The sequence below is a fragment of the Astatotilapia calliptera genome, chromosome 5 (assembly GCF_900246225.1).
Source record: "Astatotilapia calliptera chromosome 5, fAstCal1.2, whole genome shotgun sequence".
Lineage (NCBI taxonomy): Eukaryota > Metazoa > Chordata > Actinopteri > Cichliformes > Cichlidae > Astatotilapia > Astatotilapia calliptera.
Genome location: NC_039306.1, coordinates 22459945 through 22487142, shown reverse-complemented (window position 1 = coordinate 22487142; position 27198 = coordinate 22459945). Strand labels below are relative to the sequence as shown.

The window sequence follows — 27198 nt, the reverse complement described above, 5'->3', positions numbered from 1 at the left end:
GATTTAAAGTTAAACGAAAAAACAAGAAAGAGAAGAATTAATTTGACTAAACTATAAACAGTCGATGTTTGTCATCATCTGTGCGTGATGAGAAATCTCTGCAGCAGTTACAGGAAGAAGTAGCTTTAAACGGTTTGCCTCCCACAGTCAGAGCGACTCGACACACCAGACCAGCGGAAGTGTTTGTAAGTTTTTTTTTTGCTTTTTTTAAAATCTGTACAAATTGCCCCCCTCCCCGCACACCCCCGAACCCCAACCCGTCCCGCTGCTGCAAATAGAATGTCAAACAACAACAGACATCAGGAAATAAAAATAAACCTTTGCATATTTTACAAAAAAAACAAAAAATCAAAAAGACACATTGTGTTTCAACTCTTCCTTGAATCACTCTGAAACATCCAGAATGCTCAGTTAAAAATAAGAATTTGCTATATTACGTACACAAAAATAATGCTCTGTCTTTTCCTCCTCTTTTAATTTTTTTTTTCCAAAGAGTTTTTTAAACTTCTTTTTTTGTTACGTTCCTTTTTTTTTCAGTTATCAAAATAGATCAAAGCTTCTCTTGAAGAAGATTCCCACCTTTGGTTGATCAGCTCTTGAGGATGTGAGCTGAAAAGTCTGATGATGTTAAGTGTTGTCCTTTTTCTTTAAACCCCCCCAAAAAAGAACAAAACAAAAAACACAGAAATAGACAAACAACAGACAAACACACACACGCACGCACACAAACAAACACACTCACAGGCATACACGTGTTCCTTTTGTCATCCATGTTCAAGTCGGGTTGCTTGGTGATGGTATGGAGCACAGATCTCTTCCAGCTGAATCCTGTTCGGTTGGATTCATTTCGCAGCCTCGGCCCCACCCTGCCGGGAGCTGCAAAACACACGACTCAGCGTTGACACTCTAAACCCACTCGCGCACTTGCACTGATCATAGTTTAGAAAACATTGCATGAGATGCTTTTAGACCATAGCAGACATAATTAGCTAAAGTCTTCCTCTTAAAATCATATTATGCAATATCAAAGCATTCCTTCCTACTCCTTATTTTGAGTTTTTTCAGCCGATGGATACACACGGCGTGACCGTCTACCTCTACGATCACTGAAAGCACGAACCACACCTGATTCCGGTTTGGCTGCTATTGAGTTTAAGGTTGCGTCACTGTGCATACCTGGACCGCTTCCAGCACTGCAGCGACCTTTAGATGCCTGACTGGAAGTCTGTGCTTAGCAACCGCTGACCTCAAACTTACCTCAGAGCAAACATAAACTTGGTGTCAGATAAAGCCGATGGTGATGACAGTTGGCTCCCGCTGAGGCAGTTTTCAAACCTTGGAGTGATTTATCACCTCGGGAAAATGATCTGTCATCTGTTTTCTCCTTTTCTTTCTTTTCACAATCACCGGTTGATGCACCAATGAAGTACCCCAGAGTGAGACGACCACTCGGTGCAAACAGCCTCAGCCGTGCTGCGGCCTGGCGTGAAAATGTTTTTTAGTCACAGCAGCACAATCTTCACTCACCGCATGCCCTGTGTTTTCAACCTCTTTACCATGAGGGTTGCAATTTTGACGCAGCAGAGAAGATCTGGTAACCACTGCGGATAGTTTAAAGTGGGAAGAATGGGGACTTCCAGGGTGGGATCTAAACATGGCAGCAGCAGCCCTGGATGTGGTGCACATGTCCAGGCAAGGATATGACAAACAGCATACAGGCTTATAGCTCATGAAAGTTAGAAATCCAGTATCTAATATCAGATTATAATCTTTCATAAGAGCAACTAAAAAAAAGGATTTACAATAAAATAATGTCCAGCTTCGGAAAAGCATTTTCATTTATACACTCTGTGCTTAGTTCAGGCTCCTTCCCCTCGGCTTACTGCATCAACGCGATGTGGCATAGAGGCGATCAGCTTGTAGCACTGCCACAAACAATTACATTTAAAATATTTGATATTTTGCTCTTCAAAGGCTCAATAACTGAGAAACGTTTAACCACATATGTAGGTGGAGTGTACAGAGAATTTCTCAGTTTTAAAGTCCCTATACAAAGAACCCCCATCCAGAAGCCACAATGACCATCATGTCTTTATTGTGACCGTGGTTCAGAGGGCTGGGAAGTTCATCTTGCAACCGGAAAGTTGCCGGTTCGATCCCTAGCTCTGTCTGTCTTGGTTGTTGTGTCCTTGGGCAAGATACTTCACCTACCGCCTACTGGTGATGGCCAGAGGGGCCGATGGCGCGATATGGCAGCCTCGCCCCAGGGCAGCTGTGGCTACAACTGTAACTTGCCTCCACCAGTGTGTGAATGTGAGAATGAATGAATAGTGGAATTGTACAGCGCTTTGAGAGTCTCAAAAAGCGCTATATAAATGTAATCCATTATTATTATTATTTTTCTAGAGTTTTTGATTTGTGGAAACCTCCTTAAAAAAAGTTATTTTAACTTAGTAATATTTTCACCATTGTAATCATCTGTGTCCCTTTTAACCACGACTTGTGTTTTCATTCATGCTCATTACAATTTTGCTAATTAAGCAATTTACAAACGTCTACATATTTGTAATTTGCAGGAAGGAGCGACCTTATCTACCTTAGCTTTACTTGGTGTGTTGGTATGAGTAGCTTGTGTGTTCTGTAGGAGTCTCCATTGCAACCTGCTGCTGCTGGCCACCGTTTTCCTGGGGTAAAAGAAAAGAAAAGAAAAGTCAGGTTTAGCAACTTAATAATTCATGACAACCACACAGATGTTAGCATAAAGGAGACAGACGATATTTTAAAACTCCCTTCCTAATCACATTAAATGCATCTTATCCTTTTGTGTGCATGCACAAAGAGCAAATATCGGATTTAAACTCACAGCCTCCCCCTTTCATGTGCTTTCTGTTGTACTTCATTCATAAATCATCCATTTTCTCATTCACAAGGTCACCTAAGAGGCCACCACTGCTATCACTGAGCTCCATTCAGCAAATGGCTTAAAAACACCCCACAGGTTCAGAGGCCCTACTGCAGAGCACTCTGCCTGGATCTGCCACAATACAGCCCTGGAACACACAGACTGCGCAGTGATGGCCAAAGTAAATAAAGAAAGACATAAAGAAATTGCCAAAGCTTGCCCGGTTAGGTAATAGTCTTAAATCTGAGGTTCGCATATGGCTGCATTCAGGTTATCAAAGGTTACACATGGACTCAGCCCAATGTTGGGCAGAAACAGAAGCAGACACTCCATTTATACAGGTTCTCCCAGCTGGAAATATTCTCTTTGGTTCAAGCAGCAAACACATGTGCTGACCTGGAATAATCAGTCATTCAACAGATAATCAACACGATGGAAGAATTTTTGCTGCTTCTTAAAAGCACTTTTAAGTGGTGCTGTTTACCTAATAAAGCAACAAAATGACAGATGCTTTTCAATATTTCATTATTTGACAATTTTTAATGAATCAAATATCTGGCAGATTTATGAATGAATAAGGAAAATGAGCAGTTGCAACCTAAACTAGGCACATTTGTTTCACAGATTAAAAAGAAGGCAGGACAGCACTGCTAAGTCATTTTGATCTCAAAAACATCAACAAAATGACTTCACAGACACAGGGACGTACGCCGCAGTTAAAGGTTTAGCTGGTAAATTCGTGATCACTTTAAAAGGGCTCTCGGGATATCGAGTGAATTCAATCAGCCAGCTGGCACCTTTGAACAACCACCTCCATTTCTTTAGCCACGTTCAATTATTAGTTACACAGCATGTCCCACAAAGGAGTTTTCATTTTGAGCCAGCCACCTCATGGAAAAACAAAACATCATTAAGACATTAGGAAACGTTTCATACCTCTACTGGGACGCTGGAAGGAGGCACTGGGGTGTACTGGGGGATGTAGGTCCCCTGCATAGTTGTATTGGCCGGAATATACTGTAGGGAAGACAGGGAGGAAAACGAAATCTGTGACTGTGTGTTTAGTATTTCACGCAAATAATTACACTTGTAAATGTCGTTAGTGACGGGGACAGTTGTTTGTGTGTCTGTTGGTACTGACTGTGCCTGTGCTGCCCAGAGACAGGTGGCTTAGTTGCTGGGTGAGAGGTCCCATCATGGATGTGGGCTGGATGGACATGGCATGTTCCATTGTTGGGGTAATAACTGTACCCTGCGAACGCACAGAGACACACACCTAAATGCAGTCCCAGAGTGTGACATGTATGACCTAGAAACTACATTTTGTTAAAATGCAGAGGTTAATATTCATCATATTTTATTAATAACACTGGTACACGTTTAATTTTTTTTTTTTTTTAAACTGTAGATATCTACTGATGAAACAAAAGCCCTTTCAGGTGTGCATTCCTCTTTAAGCTTTCCACATGGCTTCGGCACGCACCCTGATCCCTTTTCCATAAAAGCTGACCCAGCAGAAGATATTTTTCCTTTCATTTGGTTAATGCAAATCATAGCTGCCACTGGTCAAGTTCAGATAGTGGCAGCAATGCAGCTGATGCTGGGCAGCTACAGATACACTGTCCAGTTTAACATGCAGCGTAATTACAACCACAAAAAAGTATTGAGACTAATTCATGAATGGCGTTCCCTAAAGCAGGTCAATGCTTAAAGCGTACGCTTAAAGATCACAACTATCAGGGATCCAATAAATATTACAGCTTCCTGTGTGACCACTGAGGCCGCTTGTTCCTGTTGATTTCCATGTAACAGAAAGAACTATGTTCTTTTTCATTGCTGTGACACTTTGATTTGTATATCCTGCTTCAAGCGCTTTTTGCATTTACACTTTTGTTTATGCTTTTTTGCCCTGTGGGCCAAGTGAAAAGACCAGAAAGCATTGACCAGAAGGGATACTCACAGCTGGCTGCATGAGGTATGACTGATGGTGCATCCAGGACGGGTTGTGTACCTGTAGAGGCGGGAGTACATCGCAAAATTACTTTTCGATATTTTTCATCTGGTGCTGTCACAGTCCCCTCAGAGCCCTTAATGTGTAAGCTGGCACAAAAAGGTCACAAGAACAGAGACAGGACCTGGATGAAAGCAGCCGTTCTGCATGTTAACTTACATAACGTGACCTTAATGAGGGATTCGGTACAGAAAAGCAACAGAAAAATACATGATTCACTTTCATGCAGATTTTAAAAGCCAGCAGGGCTAAAAATGAACAAACAAAACTACTAATAATTTGAATATAAACAGAGTGAAAAGTCCCACCTGGTATGATGAGACAGGAGAATGCATGTAGGGAGAGAGGGAAGTCTGAGCAATCATTCGATTTGGAGCCAGACTGTAAGGTGAGGAGTAGAAGCTGCCAAACACACAGAGCAACAAGAAGAAAACATGAAGGAAACGGCAACATGTCCACAATTTCCAGCTAATTTAGCAACATATCTGAGTTCCTGCAATGTCCAGCAGAGGGCAGCCTTTTACCAGTCTCTGATTGCTATGTTTATTTTCCTGGAGGGCTGGGACTGTTTTTAGTCAGTCCGTGCATACCACTCACCCATTTTGTAAGGCTGTGGGGTCATATGCAAGCGTCATTCCTCCCTGGGAAAACAAAAAAGGGATTCAGAACCAGTGAGGTCATGCAAACACCGGTGCAGTACGTACTAAAACAGTCTGCTAGCACAGAGTGTGGACGATTAAATCAAAACTTTCCAGTATGTACTTGATGTGATTTTTCTCCAGAATTTTAGAGGAGAGAAAAAAAGACGTTACCGTATCTCCGTCTCTAGCCCAAGGTCTTCCATTTTGGAGATATTTGCTCTGGTTCTGCCTCTTCTTCTGACCTCCGTCTGCAAACTTACATAATAAGGGCTCTGTGGGCACTGAGAAAGCAACAGGTCAAACAAGAGAGTGAATTCACTGATCACAGTGGGGAAGAAAACACACTCAGCTCCAGCACTTACAACAGTATCAGGTTTCTATAATACAAAAAAAACATTCCACGCACCGGGTATTCCTGGTGGAGTCTTGATGAATTTGCCATTGAAATGCTGAATTATGGCCTCGCACTTCTCCGTGGATTCCATCCTGAAAAACCAGACAGAGTTCAAATTAATCCCTCTCGAGAAGCGCTGTTTGCATTCGGTTGGTCCGTGCCAGAGCTGCACAAATTACACGTAATTGATAACAGAAAATGTGCTCAAGACACGATGGGCCACCATGCGAGGCCACAGTCTGACCTGGCAAATCCGACGCCGCGGCTGGTCCCATTAGCATCTCGGAGGATGCGGGTGGAAATGACCTGGCCAAAAGACTTGAGCATGCTCTCCAGCTCTTGCTCATCCATAGACACGGGCAGGTTGGAGATGTAGAGGTTGGTGGGGTCCTGCTCCTGTTGCTATACAGAAAGTGAGAAATGAGAATCCATTCGCTCGTGCATCTTCTTAAGCTTTGAATGAGGAAACGCGGCGCCGACTTTTTATTATTTATCTCAAAGCGACCGTGTCGGTGCAGACGCCGCTGCTTTAATCAAGTATTTACAGTTGCTTAAAGCGTGAAGTTCTCCCGGCTTCAATTTAAAAATATATATATTATAGCACACTTTCCTGGCACTCTTGCAAATAGAAAAATGATGTCACTTTCAAAAATCTTTTTTTCCACACGGCACAAATTTTTGTGTAGGCAGCAGTGCGACCCGTCTTTCCATCAACACCTGCCACTGCACTTGGCAAATTGATTAAATTACATTTGCGTGTCAAGCATAATTTAGTAACAGAACCTGCTGAAATGTTTTTAAGCAATTAGTGACAGACCAATAAAGGGAAACCCTGAATAATCTCTCACCACTTTCTATGTGTCACTGCCACAGCTGAGGAGGATTTGAAAAACCTTGCGTGCACGCTAAAAAAAAACAAAAAAAACACTCTGACATTTGCAAAGCATTAATTTGTGCACAGGGGTAGCGAGTCGTGCTTTTTTTATAATTTTGACTAATGAAGAGATCTTGATCTGTGAGTAAATTAAGAGGAGAGATCATTGGGTGGCACTACTTGAAAGCGAAACCTTGTGTGACTATGCAGAAGCAGACAGGAAGCCAGGCATGAAGTTAAAGAGTTCACAGAGCAACAGGAGCCTGGCAACCATGAAAAAAAAAAAGAGGCTGGGCTAAAAAACAGGGGAAGGAAAAAAAAACGGAGAGCGAAGAAAGAGGGAGGAAATTAATAACTCAAAAGGCTGATATTTTGTTACGGAAGGAGGAAACTTGCAGGGTAGGACCGACCCAGGCCTCTGCAGTCATTTGGGCAATTAGAAAGGAGAATGACAGAAAAAGAGTGAAACTAGAAAAGAAGACAGATGGGTGTCTTCTGACTAGCAGGCTGCTCTCTATACCATTTTATCTCCTCTTTTCAGTGCCTGCTGCATGCAATCAAACAGCTCTGCACACCACAAATAATAAAAGCTTTTTAAATTTGGATGGAGAAGAAGCTGTCAGAAGCTGTCAGCGAGCGAGGCAAATCGAGTTACAACTGTTTAGACTGGACTGATCCAAGCAACAACCAGGAGAGGACAGCCAGTACCTCAGATACTTGCCAAGCTGTTCGGGCACATTTGACAGAGGTGGCGATCTGACAATGAAGAATTCCTGAGAACATTTATGGAATTAAAGTATGTCAACAGCTATCTTAAATGTTTTATAGCCTACATGAGTATCTCCTACTCTCAGCCATCTGGTGGAGAGATAACCTATTTTCTGTGATTGCCGTCATTCCTGCTAACACAGCTATTATGCAACAGAGGAGCAAACCGCAGGGGTCATAGGCCAGCTGACAGTAATGGAATTCAAAGCCATATGACAAAACAAACACAAACAAAAAACTCCACCCCTTTTCCCTTTTTTTGTTTTCCTTTTAGCTCGGCCGGCGCACGCGGCAGACGGTTTGATATTCTAACAATTTTCCTCCTGCTGTATTAAAATGTTGCCGCGCGCAGCTCAGGCGCATGAATGGGATTTGCTGAGGTGTCACCGTGTATTGTCTGTGCCAGGCCTTCACCGAGCCGTGTCTGTTAAGGTGTGTCTGCGCGTTAGCTCGCTTGGGTGTTTGTGTGTCGAGCAGCGTGTGGGTGATGACGTCTGAGTTCAAACAGGGAGGTGCTGAGAAGTAAAAAAGAAAAAAAACAAACAGAGGGGGTGGGGTGGAGGGGGCTCTATTTTTAACTTTGCCATTGTTTCGCTGCCCCTACACACGCAGCTCCTCTGGGCTTGCAGCCTGGAGGCTGGGGTGGCCCGTTCAGGGACTTAGCACACACTCTAAGGACATCTAGTTCAAGGTGTGGTTCATTGTGTTTGTGAATAACACTGCAGCAGCCATGGTGAAGCTGCTGGCAGGTGAACCTGCCCTTGATATTGATAATACCATTGACTATAGCTCTTTTTTTTTTTGCTGACCTGAAATACCCACTGACTCTGAGACGGCGGTGTATATTTAGGTTTATATAGTGGTTATCAACACCTCTCACTGAGCACATGCTGTCTGGGTGAGTCAGGTTATGGTGTCCAGTTGCACTTGTCAAGTACAAAGATACGCAGGATTGTATGGCACTCTTACAGAAGCAGCTCAGTGAACTTAGACTCAGGTTTTAGTTGCACTGGACTGTTTCAGATCAGCTGGCAGTGTGTATCCGTTACAGTTCTCCAGCGCTGCTCTGAGGGAGACCCTGGTGTTACATTGCTGCAGGTCTGTTTGGGTGCAAGATAGAGGGAGGAGGTAGGGACGCCGGCGTGGAGTGTACTAAGTGCTGGTGTCTGCCCCAGGCCCAGGCCCAGGCGATGGACAATGCCAGTCCATTGTGCCTGTCCCATTGACAGCGGGTGTAGTGGCACCCTCCCCCCCGGGTTCCTTCAATGGGGAGCCTCAGAGCCAGAGGGATCAGCTTAATGGGCCGACAAGAGTAGCTTTGACTTCAGACACTTGGACAAAGAGTTCAGAACAAGTGCTACAACAGAGTTCAGAACAAGTGCTACAACAGGAGCAGGTTTGTAACATACACAGCACAGAAATGAAGTACGTGAGGGGGAAGGAGACAGGAGGTAGTGCGGAGGACAGTGAAGAAAGAGGCAAAATGAGGATTTGAGAGGAGACCGAACAGAGCGGAGGAACAAGCAATAAAAAATATGATCAGCAAACTGTTTCTGCAGGTCTGGGCTGTGCATCACTGGGACATCTCAGTACACACACACCTCCCTATAGACAAGAGTTTACTTTGAACCCTTTCCAACAGCACAGTCGCTGCCAATTAGGCCACTGCATGTAACAGTTTTTAACCTTTTACATGATAGTGTGTGTACGTGCGCAGCAATGGGGCCATGACTCTTGAGCTGATGGCTCTCTGAAGATCAATACGGGTACAAGACGGGGTGATGGGCTAAACAAGGCATGTTTAAATCTAATGGTGGCTGGTAAACTTGGAAGCAACAAGTGGTAGATGGATACAAGATAGTTGGCTAATTCTTACCTTAGCCATCTGAGCCTGGACCCCAGTGGATTTCAGAGTTGTAACAGCTTTCTGTGCTGCTGCTGGACTGTCAAAATCCACAAAGCCATAGCCTGTAAAACAGACAAACTGATGGTAAAAATGCTGTAGCATCAGGAAGTACATGAAAAGATGCCATGCGCTTGCTGAATACAGCACTCTACAAAAGTGTTGAGCCACATTTCTTTACATTTTGCTGGAAAAATGGGAAATGAGTGCAGTGATTCATTGAAATGTGCAAGCAATTCTAACAAGCTTGAAAGTCAGTATTTGGTTTGACCACGTTTATTCTTACAAGCTGAATCTGATACGCAAGCTTAAGTAGTCTTCTGTAATAGTTCTTCAGGCTTCTTGAAGGACATCTTCTTTGGATGTCGGCTGCCTTTTGCTTCATTCTCTGTCAAGATCATCCCACAGTGGTTTAATAACGCTGAGGTGTGGGCTCTGGGGAGGCCAATCCATGACTGATAGTGTTCCACTGAGTGTTTTCCATCTAGGCGCGCTTCTACTGCTTTTACAGCGTGTTTGAGATCATTGTCATTAAAACTGAAGCCGTTGCCAATCAGTTGCTTTTCAGATGGTATTGCATGGTGGTTCATAATATGTCTGTACATTCCTGCATTCACAATTCCATCAATATTGACAAGGTCCCCAAGACTACTGGCCTAAAAGCAGCTGCAAACCACGACAGAGCCTCCACCGTGTTTTACAGTGGGCTCCAAAAACTCACTGTTGTACCTCTTTCCTGACCTTGTCTGTACATTATGATGACAATTTGAACCAAACATTTCAAATTTGGATTTATCGTTCCATGAAACTGGTTTGCACTGATTTTCAGTCCAGTTCTGTGTAATGTGGCATACCTCAGCCTTTCCTCCATGTTTCCCTTCCTTAAGAATGGAAGCTTTTCGATAGCCATCCTTCCATTGAGAACATTTGTCTTCAAACTAAAAGATGCACTTTTTGAAACATGTTGGTAGCAGTGTTTTTTATTTGTAAGGTGAACATTCTCCATTTGTGGTTTACATTGCACTTTTTCAAGTTTCGCTACATCTCCAAGAGCAAAGGGTTTGCAGCCAAGTACATGCCTTCTGTGCAAACTATTGGTGACTGTGGCAGTCTGCTACTGACCAAAGCAATCCGGTGAGGTTTTAGGTGGAGCATCCTCTTTGCAACAGATTTTGCTTGTCAGCAGTCAGCAAACTCCAGCAAGCACATGTCAACTGATCTGGAGTCTTTAGAGCTATGTGACTGAGGCCTTATGAGCGATCGTGGCTCAAGAGTTGGGAGTTCGCCTTGTAATCGGAAGGTTGCCGGTTCGAGCCCCGGCTTGGACAGTCTCGGTCGTTGTGTCCTTGGGCAAGACACTTCACCCGTTGCCTACTGGTGGTGGTCAGAGGGCCCGGTGGCATCAGTGTCCGGCAGCCTCGCCTCTGTCAGTGCGCCCCAGGGTGGCTGTGGCTACAATGTAGCTTGCCATCACCAGTGTGTGAATGGATATGCAAAGCGCTTTGGGGTCCTTAGGGACTAGTAAAGCGCTATATAAATACAGGCCATTTACCATTTACATGGATGTTCCATCTAATTCTGGGCCATACAGGAAAACAGTGTTTTCCTAACCCTTTGACAAATGGCATGCTTCGCCACAGCCAAAGAATGACTGAAAATGACATTCAAAAAAATGTATATATAATAATAATAAAAATTAAAAAAAACATGACAACCCAGTCTTTGAAAAGATTATTAGAGTTTACCTTTACATTTGTTGGTAGTTTTGTCCAAGATGGCCTTGGTCGACACAATTTTGCCATACCTTCAGGGAAGAGACAAGAACACAGAATACAGGATGAATGAGTGGACAAGGTTACAACGAGGCAACAAGAGGAATCTGCTCCTACCACATGCATGCCAATATTTATAAATTTCCCCTGGCTGCCAGACTACAGGCGTAAACACGAATACAAAATCCTTTGTGCAACCATTTGTGTGCATTTAATGATCTTAAGAGGCACTGAAAACTTCGTCTGACTCCTCCCTCGTGTCTTTGTTCAGGCCGCCGTACAGTAACTCTGTTCCCCGACTTTGTTTTCGAAGACAGGGGACGGCACCCCAGGGCCAAAAACAATTTGTTCCCGGCCTGTCTTTACCAGACACACACACACACACACACAGACTAACACACTAACACCTCTCTTCTAAATACATCTCTGCTTTAGGGTATTTTTGACTTAAATACAGCTTAAACGTCTTGTCACTTGCAACATCAGACTCTCAAACTGGGATATTAATTTTCAGGAAAATGCATTCTCATCCACCCATCTACAAACAAAAGAAGGAAGCGCGCGAAACACAAGTTCATGTCTTAACCTGTCATTTCGGTTCACAGCTGTCAACGGAGACGTACAACAAAGGTCAGTCAGTAAAAGATGAAAATCAGTTTCTGCATACATCCAGCCACATAAATATTGATAGTAGGAAAATCACCTTAAAGGCAGCAAATGAGAAGTGTTATGCAACATGCTGAGACTAATGGAATGCAGTGTTGTAAGACGGTGCATCAGCACTACAGTATAATAGACCTGCCCTTGTCTGGTGAATTTACCCAGTGAGAGAGGCTGGTGCTCCTCTGTTTGGGCAACATGGCGTCTGGGCGGAATGTACACTGTAACCTGATGCTTCACCCCTCCAGTTCGCCTTCCTTCCTTCCCACCACGTCCCGCTCTCTCTCTCTGTTTTTCCACCCTCACATGGTAGCACACTGCTGGGTCCTACACTCCGGCCTTGTTTCAGTGCACGTTTAACCACATGACTCAGACCAAGTTTGATGGTCACAACAGAGACGTGGGTAATGACTGGCAATTCAATTTAAAGACATCGCTACTCCTCCACTTTTGTCCTAAATGCAAAGACCAGAAGTTATATAGGAGCAACGTTTATGGCTCCACTCCAGTTACCGCGGTGGGGCATGACTGAATGTTTGCATTGACCTTATTAGCTTATGTCTGTGTGTTAAGTTTGATATTCAAATAAACGTATATATTCATTTCGATTATGATGAATTAAAATAATCTAGAAGCTCCGCTGCACAGTTTATAGTGGTAGAAAAGCTCCTTATTGCAGGCATTAATAATTCATCAGCCATTACCAAATAAACACAGGCTATGTTTATACTGTCCCAGTGTCATCTAACAGCTGCAAAGTGGTTGTTAGGCATGAATGTACACACACCCCTGATATAATGTAACCCATTCAAGCCCAAATGAAGTTTTACAGTTGGACCTCTGGCTTTCACATATGGACACAGTTGATTTTATGGTGGATTTTTGTTAGTATACAAAGCTGAACTGGTGCTGTGCTGTTTACAGCCATTCGAGAAACTGCAGAACGTGTCCAGTGACATTTTCATGTAATTATACTTCAAGTATTTCTATGTTGTGCTGTGTTTTACCTCTACATCACTTTATTCTGAATGCAAATGCCGTACTCTGTACTACAGGACGCTTTGGTTACTTTGAGGCTCCTGTGCAGTTCAACATTTCATTCCTGAACAAATATTCTGATTGCATGGATAATCACGTTAAGGTAAAGCACCCTTCTGCCATGAAAGCAGCAACCCCACCCACCTGGAGTTCAACCCTTGTGTTTATGAGAGGCAGCCAGTCAAAGGAAGTTGACCTACTGTAATAGGAGGGTGGCCAGCCCAAATCAGCTGATGGCTCAACTTCTGCAAAACACTTTGCAACCCACCTCCGCCTAATCTCCTCCTTTTCATGTTATTCATGCTCTTGCTGACTTAATCAATGTCACGTGCATTGTCAATGAAGCCTGCTATGTTACGTGAAGCATTTGTGGTGGTGCTGCTGCTTTCCCTGCATTACACAGAACAGTCCCACACCGCCAAATAAAAGAAAAATGGCTGCAGAAGTCATAATAATCCTATTTTGACAAACACGGACCTAACAGAACTGCAAGTTTCAGACAGCGGACAACCTCAGGGACTGCGCTAAGGATTTCTTTGAAATTTGAATCACACCAGGCTAATCTAGCAAGGTCCATGAATAGAAACAAGGAGCTGGAAATTTGAAATAACCAGTCACCTTTAACTAAAACAGACTTGAAAGCCACTGGTTTCTTTTTATAGCGGTGTCTTTTCACTGATATAAAGCCTCGGAAGTAAAGATGCCGTACACACATGCACGCACATCCTTCTGAGACAAATTTCATTAAGTTTATCCACTACTCTTTTTACAGAAAGCACTTTGTCACCTGTCACCTGATTATGTCAGAACAGTAAGCGTCTGATTATTTAGGAAAAAGCAAAAATGTTTGGCATTTACAAGCAAAGAGCAAAATTTAGATGAGAGATATAAGTGAAGTCTAGGTGAGAATCAAGTCTAAATATTTTTTATTATCAATGTGGATTATATGTCGGTACTCGAGGTATGAATATTGTCCGACTGAAACAACTTTAAGGTGAAATAAATGTGAGTTTGATCTTGAATTGTACTTAACTATCATTTATCTAGAAACCAAAGGTCTTTAGTGGCATTGCTGTGAGTTCATTAGGCACAATGAAACTACTATGTTTGTTGTATGGACAATAGAAATGTGCTTAAAAAAAACTGGTTGACCTGATGTTAGGTATCTCTATTTTTTCTGGTTTCGATCTGATGCCTTTAAACTAAAGAAATCTAAAAAACTCACTTAAGACTTACTGATCACTGAGTTATAATTAGAACCAAAGATAAAAATAAAAGCTGTCATTTATGACTTCCCCAACAACAATGCTATGAGTTTAAAAGGTCAACGGGCACTGACTGTGTGACCCTGCGCTTACCTCGGCTCCTTTGCAGGAGAACACCAACCAAGCACACTATGGAGCCCAAAGGGGCCTAAAAGACAGCCCTAACCCATATATGGTCATCTGACATTCTTTCCCAGCAGGCCATGCTACTTTTTTCCCCGCTCATTTAAGTTTCTCCTTCAACAGTAGCCCTCCCACCCTCCTCTAAAGTCTCCGTCCTCTTTCCACTTCTCTGCCAATCCACAATGGCTTCTCTGTAAATCTCTTTAACACTCAAACTTCCTGTGTTTCACATCTGCACATTTCTGATCTTCTTAGATTGCTCACACACACGACAATTCATGAGTGTGTGTATGTGTGGTCACAAGCCAAGTAAATTCTCCCTGTGGATTTTAATACTTCTGATACTTTTCTCTGTATGGGCAGGATGATTAAAATCAAAGTTTTAAAGATGGATGGTCTGTGATGTTGGAAATATTACCGGGCATTTTTAAATTAGAAGTTGTGTAAGCTTCTTCACAGGGATATGCTTTTACTGTGAAAGAGCCCTGATGGATGTGGGGCTGAAGTTCACTTCTGTGACGTACAGCACTCACTTGCAGCAGCCAAAAACCAGTTTGGGTGTTTAACTGCATGCTTGTCTGTAAAGCTAACTACACTGGCTAGGCTGTTTGTTTCCAGGTGTACAAGTCTGGCTTCACTGAGTTTAAATGAGGAAATATTGTAAGTTTCTTTTCTTTATCTCAGCACCTATCCCATCAAGATTAATTCAACTGACTTTAGTTGTGATAAGACTCACCCCTATCACAACTAACATAAGACAGGCATTTTTAAGTGCTTCATAGACCCAAACTAAGGTTACACCTTGGTATATATGAGCGCACCACCATAACTCCAACAGTCAGAATATGTTGGTTTAGGTTAGGATAAACTTAGCTTAGCAGCTAACCTGATTCTGTTTAAAGGCCAGAAGTAGCAGCACCTCAAAGGCCCCAATCAGCATTCAATACACATGTGTGTCCACTAGCACCGACAGATAAGTCTCGGTTTCTTCATTGTTATGAGAGGAACATGTGCAATGAAGAAAATTCAACCTGAAAGGCGTGCACCACGCATTCACTGTCAGCACGCACACACGTGGCCAATGGGACGGACTGTTACATACATGGGATTAAGTCTGGGGCTTCATCTACCACTGCAAGACTTAGATGCAAACACAGCATGTCAGCTAAAGGAATCAGAGAAACGTTGCAGGATGTTCTCTAATGTGTTTGCAGCTTCTTATCTCACACAAAGCAGCAAAAGTCCTTTATCACTGCACCCGTTCAAACACAGCATCTACACCTAATGTAAGCCCCACACCAACCTAAGGAAAACTCTCAACTGAACTGTGTAGACGTTGTATTGCAAGTCATACTGTCATCTAATCATCACACAGTAGAACAGTGTTATTGCATATCACAGATTGTAGTAGGTCTTCTGTCTACATACAGAAACAAACAAGAATTTGCATAGTGCATCTAGTTTACGATGGCTACAGTGAAAATTAGACTCTGGAAAAAATGTGAAGTTGTTTGCCAAAAAGTCTCCATTGTGTAACCATTTTTAGTTCTCTGTGTGTGTAAAATCAAAGGCTGTATTTAAAAGATGGAGGTAGCCTCCACATCTGGAAAAGGAAGCCAGTGAAGAAGTGCTTTCTTTCTAAGGTCCAGCAGGTGGCTGCAAAAAGAAGTCTGGTTGTTTAACACCCCGTGGCTGTCAAATAACACTTTCCTGATGGGCTTATGGTCTCCGTCAGTAGTTTCCATTTATACTGAAAACAGCACAATGTTCCTTTTGTCTTTTTTTTTGGTCAACAGTAGGATTGTGAAGGTGGTTTTAGTGCCTCAGCTTCACAGTCAGATCTATCTAGGACTCGTGACTGGTTACAAAAAGCTAGAACAGCACACTCGGCTCGAAACTTGAAACAGAACTTAGCTTATCAATCAGTGATGTCACTGTGGTCACGTCTAATCCTTTATATACAGTGTTTTTGGTAGGCGAGGATTTCATAGATGGAATAAAGGCAAGCTAGATTGTTCCTTCATCCAGTGTTCATGTTTTCCAAAGCTAACCCCAGCCGACCTATAGTTTTATGTTCCACTTGACGATAGATAGATGGTAACTCAAAAAATGAGAAAGAGGATGATTTTATAACTTTATAAAAATTCGACTTGCTGTGCTACGTACAAAATAACCAAAAGTTTAAAAATGACTTACGGTTGGCAGAGCTTGACCAGATCTTGGTCCGTGGTCCCCGGATGGAGGCCGCGAATATACAGATTGGTTTTGCTCAGCTGTTCCCCTCCACCGCCACTGCTGTTGCTACTACTGTTGGTGTTGGGACTGGGGGGTGCCATCTGGTGGCCGGAGGACACATAGGTCTGCTGCAGCAAGAAAGAAACATACCGATTATTTTACTGTGCACAAACATTTATAGGAAAAAACATCGCTGATATTCTCAAACGCCAGCAGAAACTACACAAGTACGCTGAAGTTTTTATTAAAAGTGTGAAAATTCAAAGGCGTGTTTAGAGATGTGGAGAAATGGAAAGTAATCCTGCATGAAACAGATGATTATGTGGGAGCTGCGAAAAGTGATATCACACAGCCCTCATGTCAACACTCACCAATAGCGCTTTCTGAGGGGAATGTGGGGCCTCTTGGCCGACTGCTCCACACATAGGGAAAAGGGGCCTCTTATGCTTTCTCAATGTTGGGTAACCTTTTTTTTTTAACTTCTAGAACCACACAAAACAATCCTGTGGTGCAAAAACCAAAGACCTAAAGATCTCAGACCAACATTTAGTTAGTCTCATGATGCAGAAATAAATAATAGCCTTGATGTTAACAATGTCTACTTTGTAGTGCGACTCGCTGCCTCGTGTTACCTCAAATGAAAAAAAGCAGATACGTCAAAAACGAGACACTGACAACGCTGCATTTATTTTCGCTCCCGAAACTCGCTGAAGTCTTCACTTTAACAGTGTAATCTTTTCCCCTCTCAAACAGTCATTAAGGTTAAAGGGTTAACAAGATCCCGAGCGGCTAGATGCAAAAACAGGGATCAGCTTAATCCACGATAATTATGAGTCTGAGAACCCCATCGGCTGATGTCTGATGACAGATATGTGGTTACAGAAATTACTCGAATCTAAACAGAAACAAGGAGAATTTAAAGAGATTAATAAACTTGGAGTTTATCACTTTATTAAAAAATATGAACAAACATGCTCATGAGCCAAACATTTGACATTTACTTCCGCTATTATCTTATTTTGGTTTGTTTTCTACAAGGATGCAGTGGCAGTGAATTCTGCTTGTAAACTAATGGATGACTCACAGCTAGGACCATGAAACGGATGTTGCGCAACAAAAAGTGCATCATCTAATCTCTCTGTGGGACCGTGGCTCTCCTTGGAGATATCAAACAAAAAGATTGTGTAACTGTGCAGATGCTTTCATTTTAATGGAATAAATATGATGTTATTATCGCTTTGCCAGTGAAGAAAGAAAAGAAAAAACTTCTCCTTTCGGGAATAGATCTGGTAGCTTTTTTCCAAACATGACTGGGGAAATAAACACAGAGCGCACCAGCTTCACCAGAACAGGCGAAACTGGCTGTCTGCAGTGAGAAAATGACTTCAATCGCATTCATTTAACAGTCCAATTTCTTTAACTTGCTGTTGTATAGGAACGAATTAGATCAAGCATGCTTTCTAAATAAGCTTAGCAGGGTGCTTCTGTGAAGCTGGGCAGGAGGACAATGGGTTTATTTCACGACAGAGGAATAAAAAGGGCTCGCCGATCAATCTGGTCGTGTTTAAAAAAGGCCCAGCAGGACGACACGGTCGCACCGGGATCACCGACAGCATCGCTCAATTCTGCTAATTAGACAGTATCCATAAGGGCGTGAGGTCCCTTTAAGACAGGCTTTCTGACCTGTGACCCCCTACTCCACCACCAACTTAAGCTTGAATGTAGACTTTTTTCATGACAGGTAGATGAGATGGAAGCACAGCCTCCCTTTTGTCCATTTTCGTTGTATCTTTTATTCCAGGGATATTCAAACATATTCACAAGTGTGTTAGACTTCTGCCTACAGGAGTCGTCCTATATCATCACAGTGAAATTCTTGATGAATATGTTTTGCAGGCAGCTAATTTGTGAATGAAAGAAGAGGACAGCAGAGGCCTATAATCTCATTCAAACTCTCTTTACCAAAAAGCCAAGTCTCATTCAGTGAGCGTATCACTGCAACAACACCCCTTAAATCACCGGTCTGCAGTCACACGGCTAACTACGCACACATACCGCTGAAGCGTTGTTAAGGCTAAAAATGTGCACAGAGAGCTGCATAAAAGTTCATATTAACAATTGGACAGAGACGACTGACGCTCAGAAGCAAATCTCTGTCAGGCTTTCAGAAATTTCTCTTTATTGCAAAAAGCTTTAAATTCACGGTGCTGTAACTATGCTGTTGATGCTCGGTCACGTTATAGTGGTGACGTGTAATCTTTCTCTCGGGTCCTACATTAAAGTGTGCGGGTACATTGTTATAGAAGCAAAAAATATTAAACTGAAAAATAAAAAAGTTAAAAAAAAAGTCTCCACCCCCAACGGTTGGTAATTAGCTTTCACGTTATTGCAGTAATCATATTTTGTAGTCCTGACGCTGCATTTCTCCTTCTCTGTGAGACTGGAAATATAAATAGATTATTTTAAGGACCAAAGATAAAAATCAAGAACATTTCTATAAATAAAACCATTTCCTCTATTTTTATGCAAACCTGTATGAAGACTCTGACGCTGGAAGGAAGTGTCTATTTTAAATATAGCATACTGCAAGCATTTAACCCTGCCTTTAATCTTTCACAATATCAAAGACGTACCCCGTGTTGTATTAAACTCTCAGAGGCGATTCACGCACAGGAACAGCTCACTGGCTTAAGTGAGACATCTTACCTAATTGAATCGCATGTCTAACGGTTTAATTGTATCAGAAATATCCTCCACCAACACCCTGAAGACATTTGACACGAGGTGTCACATGAGTGCACCTTCTTCAACCGTCCTTTAAGTCTCACGCCACCTCTGCTTTTATTTTATTTTTTAAAATCTCAGCCTCTCAAGCTGACTCACACAAGTCCATGGACTTCCTGGTTGGGGGGGGGGGGGGTTGCCCACCTCCCCATGTCCTGCTGGCAAGAAAGAGCCATGACTGCCTGTGTATGGCAGCCGACTTCTATGCTAATGCACAGATTAACTAAATGAGGACACAGCTTCCAGCGTGTATAGAATTACACTGCTGAGCTGCCGCTTTACATCCGCCTCTCTTTAGGACCGACCAGAGCAATGAGTCATGGGAATTCAAAACCTACGATCCTTCTGAAGCATTAACAAACCTTCCGGAAGAGTTATCCGATGTGTGTAACCACATCTTTTCTTCTTTGCCATGTTGATAAAAACCATACAACCAAAAATGTAACACTTCATTATACACCCAACGGAACGCTCCGTCCCAGAAAACAAAAGTGCTAATAATCATAAAAACATAAAGCAGGTATCTTTAAAAAGGTTAAACAGTCTGTACGTGTTAGCGGAGGATAAGAACAGGACTGTACGTCTCATAAAGTGGTGAGTGACAGTATGGCAGTAGGCAGGAAATGCTGTGTGTCTGCTCCTGATCTTATCACACAGCCTTCTAAATGAGGAGCTCTGCATTCCAACCAGGTGACAGGGACACCAAACTCACGTCCAGACTCGTTCCTGAATCCTCCTTCCTTTCAGTCTGCAACGCTCCCCTTCCTTTTGTCTCTTTGTAGGCACCTATTAATCTTGGAATTGTCTGTCTCTTATTGTCGCTGATCACACCTATGTGCGCACGCACAGGCCAAATGCACATGCCTGCGTGGCTTTCAAGCCGGGTCAGGTGGCAAAGGATGGAGAGCTTGCAAACGGATACTCTCAAACACTGGGCCAGAGCTCAGCTAGAGATCTAACAAAATGTGAGACAGAGAGAGAGCGTCTGGCATCGGCGCAGGCCTCGGCATTGGATTTCTGACAGCTGTGCTTTCTCCAAGGACTCTGTCTCCCTCTCTACCTGTTCACCTTGGCCGGTTCATGCGGCTGGCACTCTGGCCAGGGACTGATCCAAAACATCTGACACATTAAACAAAGAGACAGATAAACATATACCTGGCATGCGACCAGGAGGACAAAGGTGGCTGTAAAGTTCAAAGAAAAAAAAACAAAACTCGCTGCAGCAAAACAGCTGGTTTTTTTACGCACAACCGTGTGGAGTCGTTTCTGATACCTTTTTCAGTAGTGTCTGATATAAAGGATTGGCTGATTTCAATACAATATAAATAATCCTGATTCATATTCCTCAATCTGCGTCAGAACACACGTGCATTCCTGTTTAAATAAAAAGGTTTCCAGTTGAAACGCATTCATTTAATTGATTATTGGTACCCACTAAAATCGTGGTATCGTGACATCCCTAATCCCTGCCAATATTTACTTTAATCTTTGTCTTTATCCTTCATTTAGGGATGGGCAAGTCATATACTGTGGGTTTTTAAGAGATTATTTGCCTGAAAACAGCTGCCTACTGCTTGCTGAAAATAGGATTAATGAAAGCAACAAGACTCCACAACAAAGTAAATGTGTGGGCTGTAAAAAGTACCCAAATAATAATAAGTATCATTTTAAAAAACCAGCCACCCAATATGTTTTTTCCCCTCATTCAGACTTCAAAAAACAATTGATCAATGGAAACTAAAGCCTTTGGGTGTAGCTATTTTCTAGCATTAGCATGTCGGTGTTTGAGCAGCAACGATGTTAAAGTTAATATGCATTAAAGTGTTTGTGTCGGGGCACACAGTGTAGAACTTTGTGTCAGTGAGACGGTTACACAGATGACTGGCAGCCAAGCAAACCGCAGTTTTCAGGCCCTCATTTAATGTGATTGCATGGAACGTATTTATGAAGCAGCGAGACATGTACCCAAAAAATTTAAATACAAATTGAGCCATGTTTGTGTGCGATGAAACTGTGAATTAAGCTTGAGACAGCCACCTGCTTTCTACCTCCTAGACATCAGCTGTTTTCAGTTCCTGTCACAGTGACAGGAAAATATGACATGAACGAGGACATGAATCATGTTTGACACAGCGCACAGTTGTAATGTATCAAAATGAATCCTAATGAACATTTAGTTCGCTCTACCTTCTTTCTAGTAAAAAAGAAAAGAAAACCCCAACACAGCTGTGTGGCAAAAATATTTCTTTGCACTGTGATTTCACGCTCTCAGTCCAGGTGTGCACAGTTGTGGCTAGCAAAATCTTCACAGTGGTTCTGCTCACTGCTGAGATCACCCATGTTTATTAAGATAACAGCTAATCCACCTTAAAGAAAAAAAAAAGCTTGTATCACCTCTTTTTCATACTACATGCTATAAATAGTCAGGTCATTCCTTAAGCTGCAAATTAAAACAAATGAAGTGTGTAAGGCATATTATTCTAATTTTATTTTCTAAATTACCTTGCCTGCAGTATAGGGGGGCAAATACTGCTCATTTACAACAAATAAACACTGAACAGTGTATATGGGTGCTATAAAGTGCTTGACTCAATAAGCTAAACACAAGCTCGCTATGCTGCACCAATTAACTTACTGTTTAAAGATGTTCTAATTATCATATGAAAGCATGATTACATGTCACTTTGTTATCCCGACTAACCCCAATCACTGTTTCCTTTATTTCTCCCAGAGTTACTGAGGCTTTCCATTTATTCTTTAACTCTAAGGCATTATTTTTATTTACTTTTTTACAATTACACTGTACAACAGCCATCAAACAAAAAGCTCGCTTAATGGAAAGGACTTTTTATTCACAATACACAAATACAGTTTAACAATTTAGTTTGGCTTAGATTTTTTAAATATTTTAGAAATCTTTCAATAAAAAATGTAAAACTAGATATTTTATTTAATTTATTACGCAAATAATAAACTGAAGTCATGTTGTTATAGCCACATTTGAGCTAGCGTACTGGAGTCAGTCAGAAATTAATGAAGTGTAACATTCAACCACTAAAACTAATTCTTCTGTTTAGGAATGTAAGTAAATAAATGTAATACGTCATCCTAATATAACAATAATAATGATCTTTACATTTTTTTCTGCTCTTTGCTTGTAAAACAGTACATGGATCCATGGATAACAGCAATAATTAGATTTTAGCATTGAAAAAAATAATTTTATTTCAAAGAACTTGGAGATATTGGTGCATTAAATATTACAGCAATGTAAAAATGGCAGCTGTGGCATAAACCTTCCATCGGATGCTGGTCTGCATATGTTTTATTGCTTTAGTGCATTTAGTGCAATCATTTGGGGAATTTTGAGCAGGTCAACTATTTTCCGCGTGCGACTAAAACCTCCACAGTCACGTTAAGGAGAGAACACGCCGTACCAAACAAAATCAAACTTCTTAAATGACCCAGTTTACTCTGAGCACGATGTTACAGTGAGAGAGGTTTTCTTTAAACATCAGTGCTGCAAAGTAAAATCAGTTGCCAGCACAGGCATTTAATAAACATCTGTCTGGAAGTCTTAGCATAACTTTCTGACATCAACTCTTATCAAGGAGTAACGTGACAAAACTAAACATGCCCACTTAAATGTTGCTGGTTTACATAATGCTTGAATTCAGGAATGAATACTTGTGAAAGCGTTTGGAGTTCATGTGTAAAAGGATCAAACTACCGAGTCAGAAATGGATTCGAGACTTCACATCTGCTTATTTTCCATCAATGGCCTTTTTAGAGCAAACCTTTCTATCTGTGTGTGAATTTAATGCTCCAGTCAATGTGCTTTATTGATTTCTTTGATTTCTTTTCATATACATAGCTGTGCTTTGACTTAGCAGAGTCAATGTTGAGGCATCCACAGCTTTAAATCACAGCACTAAGCTGACATCTGTTGAAAAGGTCTCCAGCCAAGAGGGAAACAAAAATGTGAATGACAAGTACAAAGAAAAAAAAACCCACGCCATTCGATGCCGCCCTGACTGAGTCTCACGATACCTTAAGAAGCGACGAGCCGCCTCCTGTTATGTTTCCATGCAGGAAGCTATACACGGAAACCGACCAAATTTGATTTGAGAACATTAATTCTATTTATTTGAAGGAGGAAATGAGGTGCTGAGTCAGGGGAGGAGCAGCAGCCTTTAAGCACGACAGTAACCGAATGGCATTTAGCAGTCGCTAAGTCAGTCTCAGTAATCACCGTGCTCACACAAAGAGCGCTTTTCTCACCCCTGTGAATGGGTTTATTTCTCATTCTGTTTTTTATTCGATGCACTTGTATAGCTCAGGTACGGCAAAATGTGAGCAAGGGACCAAAAGAATGAAAGGAGGTGCGCGGAAACAAAACACAGGAACTTGACCCCTCTGTGAACTTTGGCTCCCCAACATAGAGGAGCTTGATACTACTAAAGCAACTGAGTAAATGTTTTGCCTATGCCTTAAGCTTCTTTTACATGTTGCTTTATGCCTTTTCACCTTAATTATTCCTTTGAGAAGTCTGAAACTAATCATTATGCACTGAAAACACAGATAAGCAAATTCAAATCAACTGAGTATCACACGTTTAATTCAGATGCAAATATATTAACTAAAAGAAGTGCTGATACTTATATTTGAAAACAAATTTGACTAATATTTAATGCTGATGTGTATTTTATGTGTATTTCATGAAAATCTAAGTAGAGATGAGAGCAACACTCGTGAAGCGTGCTAGGACTGTACATGTCGCATGAGTTGACCACAGGAGAACATTTCCCTGTTGTCAGCACACGTTTCATCTGAGTCAGGCACAACTAGTAAATAAATAACTACACATAACAAAATTTTATACAATTATTTAATGGTGCAAGCGTCAGAAAGAAAAAAAATATCATCAATCAATCAATTTACGAGACTAATGGATGTTTAATATCATCAGTTATCGGTGTCCGTCTTAAAAAGCCAACATGGGTTGGACTTCTCCAGAGTATTCCAGCTCTTTATCAAATCATCTTTGCACCCTTTTTTTGAAAACAACACTTAATGCAACAGATAAACAAAGGCACCCGGCAAAGGCAGATGTCATATTTAGCTTTCATTATACTCGGACACGGTCAGCAAGTAGAGACCCGACAACCAAACAGACAAGCCTGTGTGTCACAAAAAATTGGTGGACATGCAGGCATCCACATGGACTTTCGCACCCACTGTCTGATGATGAAATTTAAGTCACTTTGAGCCAAGTGGACCGTAGCGGACTCGCAGAAGCAAAAGATATAATCAAGGCCTTTTATTTGGAGTCTGCAAGGGAAAATCAGCTGACATTTATGATCTGGTGAAAGCTTGTGTTAAACTTATCGAACGCAACAATTTCCTGATTACCAGCATTGTAAGTGATGTGGGGGGTTTGTGGCTCAAGAGTTGGGAGTTCGCCTTGTAATCGGAAGGTTGCCGGTTCGAGCCCCGGCTTGGACAGTCTCGGTCGTTGTGTCCTTGAGCAAGACACTTCACCCGTTGCCTACTGGTGGTGGTCAGAGGACCCGGTGGCGCCAGTGTCCGGCAGCCTCGCCTCTGTCAGTGCGCCCCAGGGCGGCTGTGGCTACAATGTAGCTTGCCATCACCAGTGTGTGAATGTGTGTGTGAATGGATATGTAAAGCGCTTTGGGGTCCTTAGGGACTATTAAAGCGCTATATAAATACAGGCCATTTACCAATAAAATTAAGAAAATCAGATTAAAAAACACCAATCATATAGTTTTTGAAACATCAACACACATGAGAAAATTTAGTCTTAATTTGCCAGTGCACATTTTGAAACATCTGAATTCTTTTGAGAAAGAAAGTGGAAAATCTAAATAGTGTTGGCAATTCCCACAAGAATTTAGCACATCACCAAAATATCTGCTTATGCACGCAATGAATTAAATACTGCCACATGATCTGTTGTGTACATGTATGTCACTAGAAGACCAAATTAAATAAATGAAACTGAAAGTGCTGACATGCACACACTCCACTGCTCACACTTGTGTACTTCCTTAAAAAAATTTTGACAGTATCTCTTAGTCCCCAGTGGTGTTAAAAAAAATGTAAAAAATAAAGTGGGTGTTGATAGTTTAGAGAATGAACCATTTGTCAGAAACAATATAAAACCCAACCTAGTAACAGCAGTGAATTTAAAAGTCTATTCAGTAACAACCCAGTGCCACTGCATCAAAAACAAATCGCTAATTGAGTTTGAGCCTGCACAACCCAAACATTTTAAGCTATTTGCCCCAGACAAGCGCAAGTGTTGACATCAGATCTGGTAGGATGAGCAGTCCGCGATCACAGAGAGACAATATGTCAATACACATTTTCAAAATGCCATTCGGGGTTCAGGAGCTCACAGCAACACGCTCAGTGAAATGCAGGAATATCAGCAGGAGATGAAAAACCACTGTTACTCTACTGGATGGAGAGAAAAAAATCACAACACGATGCCTTCACGTTCAAAGGAAAAGCTTTTACCGTCACTTAGAAGTCATTAGGGTCCACAGGGAGAGGTCTGCGTGACTAAACAAAAACACCACTCTGGAATATGGATTATAGGAAGCGAAAAGTTCTCGAAAAGTAGCTTTGCTACTTCACTGTATCGAGACACTTTTGCTCATTTTTAAATGGCTTCTGTTACGGTGTATAGTGTACTACTCGAAGCAGAGTAGTCAGGCTACATTTGCCCTCACGTAGTGGTTACAAAAAGTGACAATGTCAACAGTGAACGCAACAGAGAGAGCGCGATTCATAATTCTGGGAATGTAGTCATCGGGGTCTGGTGGGATTTTTCAAGGGGTGGGGCATATTCCGCTTTCTGATGGGAAACGAGGGAAAGAGGGGAAAAAACTTTGCTAACTTACGCGGCGGCGGAGACAATGAAGACCTGATTTAACACCAGATACTTGTGTCCGGAGCTCTCTCACGGAGGAAGAGGCAGAATTCATTTTGTAACATGTTCCCTCTCAGTCTGCATTTCTCCCTACCCCCACTTCCACAAACACCATCCAGGCACTGACGCGCTATCCCAGCACCGTACAGTAAACCACAAAAGTTGCTCCCCACCACTGACTTTTCTCAAATGAGTGAGCAGAGCCATAATCGACATCCCCCGCTTGTAGTACCCGCACACAAATACTACTAAATAAAACAGCCAGGCGTCCAGCGTGACAGGGACCGAGCGGTAGAAGGAAATTTCCCACCTTGACACACACCACGGAGCGGGCCTGCTCTTTAAGCTGAATATTTGACTCCACGAAGTCTGAAGTTAAATTCAGCTCGTTTAGCTTCTCAAGGACACTGCAGCTCACTGTCACAAACCCTCTCTCTCTCTCTCTATCTCGCTCTCTCTCTCTCTCTCTCTTTTTTGGTCGCGACAGACGCAGGCGTGTTGCCCTGCAGGGCGAACAAGCCGAAAATTGGGGAAAATCCCGAAAGCGTTTACCTTTTTGCTGTTTCTGCTGTTATAGCCGTTGTATGGGTTGATTCCTGCCCTTGGCGATACGGAGAGCAGCATTTTTCTCGGCGCTATGTCCGGAGCGGCGAGCACAGCCCAGGCTGCCAGCTGACGTCAGCAGCTGGGGAAGTGAGAGCCTGGAGTCCCGCTGCTCGACGGCGAGTGGTGCTGCTGCTGCGGCAGGACAGCCCCCCCTCACCTCCCCCGACCTCCCCCACCTGCCCCTCACTGCTGGCCCCTGAGATCCTTCGGGGGTCCTTCACGCGCGCCTTTAGGGGTCCGCACAGAAGAAGGGCTTTACCTCAGATT

The 27198-nt window shown here is 42.3% G+C and overlaps 1 protein-coding gene across 6 annotated transcripts; it reads right to left on the bottom strand.

Moving 5' to 3' along the window:
• Positions 1 to 693: 693 nt before the first annotated feature.
• LOC113022591 (RNA-binding motif, single-stranded-interacting protein 2-like) lies at positions 694 to 27055 on the bottom strand. Of its 6 annotated transcripts, none has more exons than XM_026168138.1 (14): positions 26878 to 27055; positions 16548 to 16714; positions 11239 to 11297; positions 9467 to 9558; positions 6193 to 6350; positions 5961 to 6040; positions 5726 to 5835; positions 5511 to 5554; positions 5222 to 5315; positions 4863 to 4913; positions 4044 to 4154; positions 3839 to 3919; positions 2597 to 2684; positions 694 to 876 (listed from the first exon to the last, which is right to left on the bottom strand). In XM_026168138.1, exons 1-13 carry the CDS (start codon positions 26947 to 26949, stop codon positions 2604 to 2606), a joined length of 1200 nt encoding a protein of 399 aa, XP_026023923.1. In that variant the 5' UTR covers positions 26950 to 27055; the 3' UTR covers positions 694 to 876; positions 2597 to 2603. The 6 variants fall into 6 exon arrangements, with proteins under 6 accessions (XP_026023923.1, XP_026023924.1, XP_026023927.1 ...); XM_026168139.1 differs by having other exon boundaries at positions 16548 to 16711; XM_026168142.1 differs by lacking the exon at positions 26878 to 27055 and adding an exon at positions 26636 to 26765.
• Between the last annotated feature and the right edge of the window lie 143 nt (positions 27056 to 27198).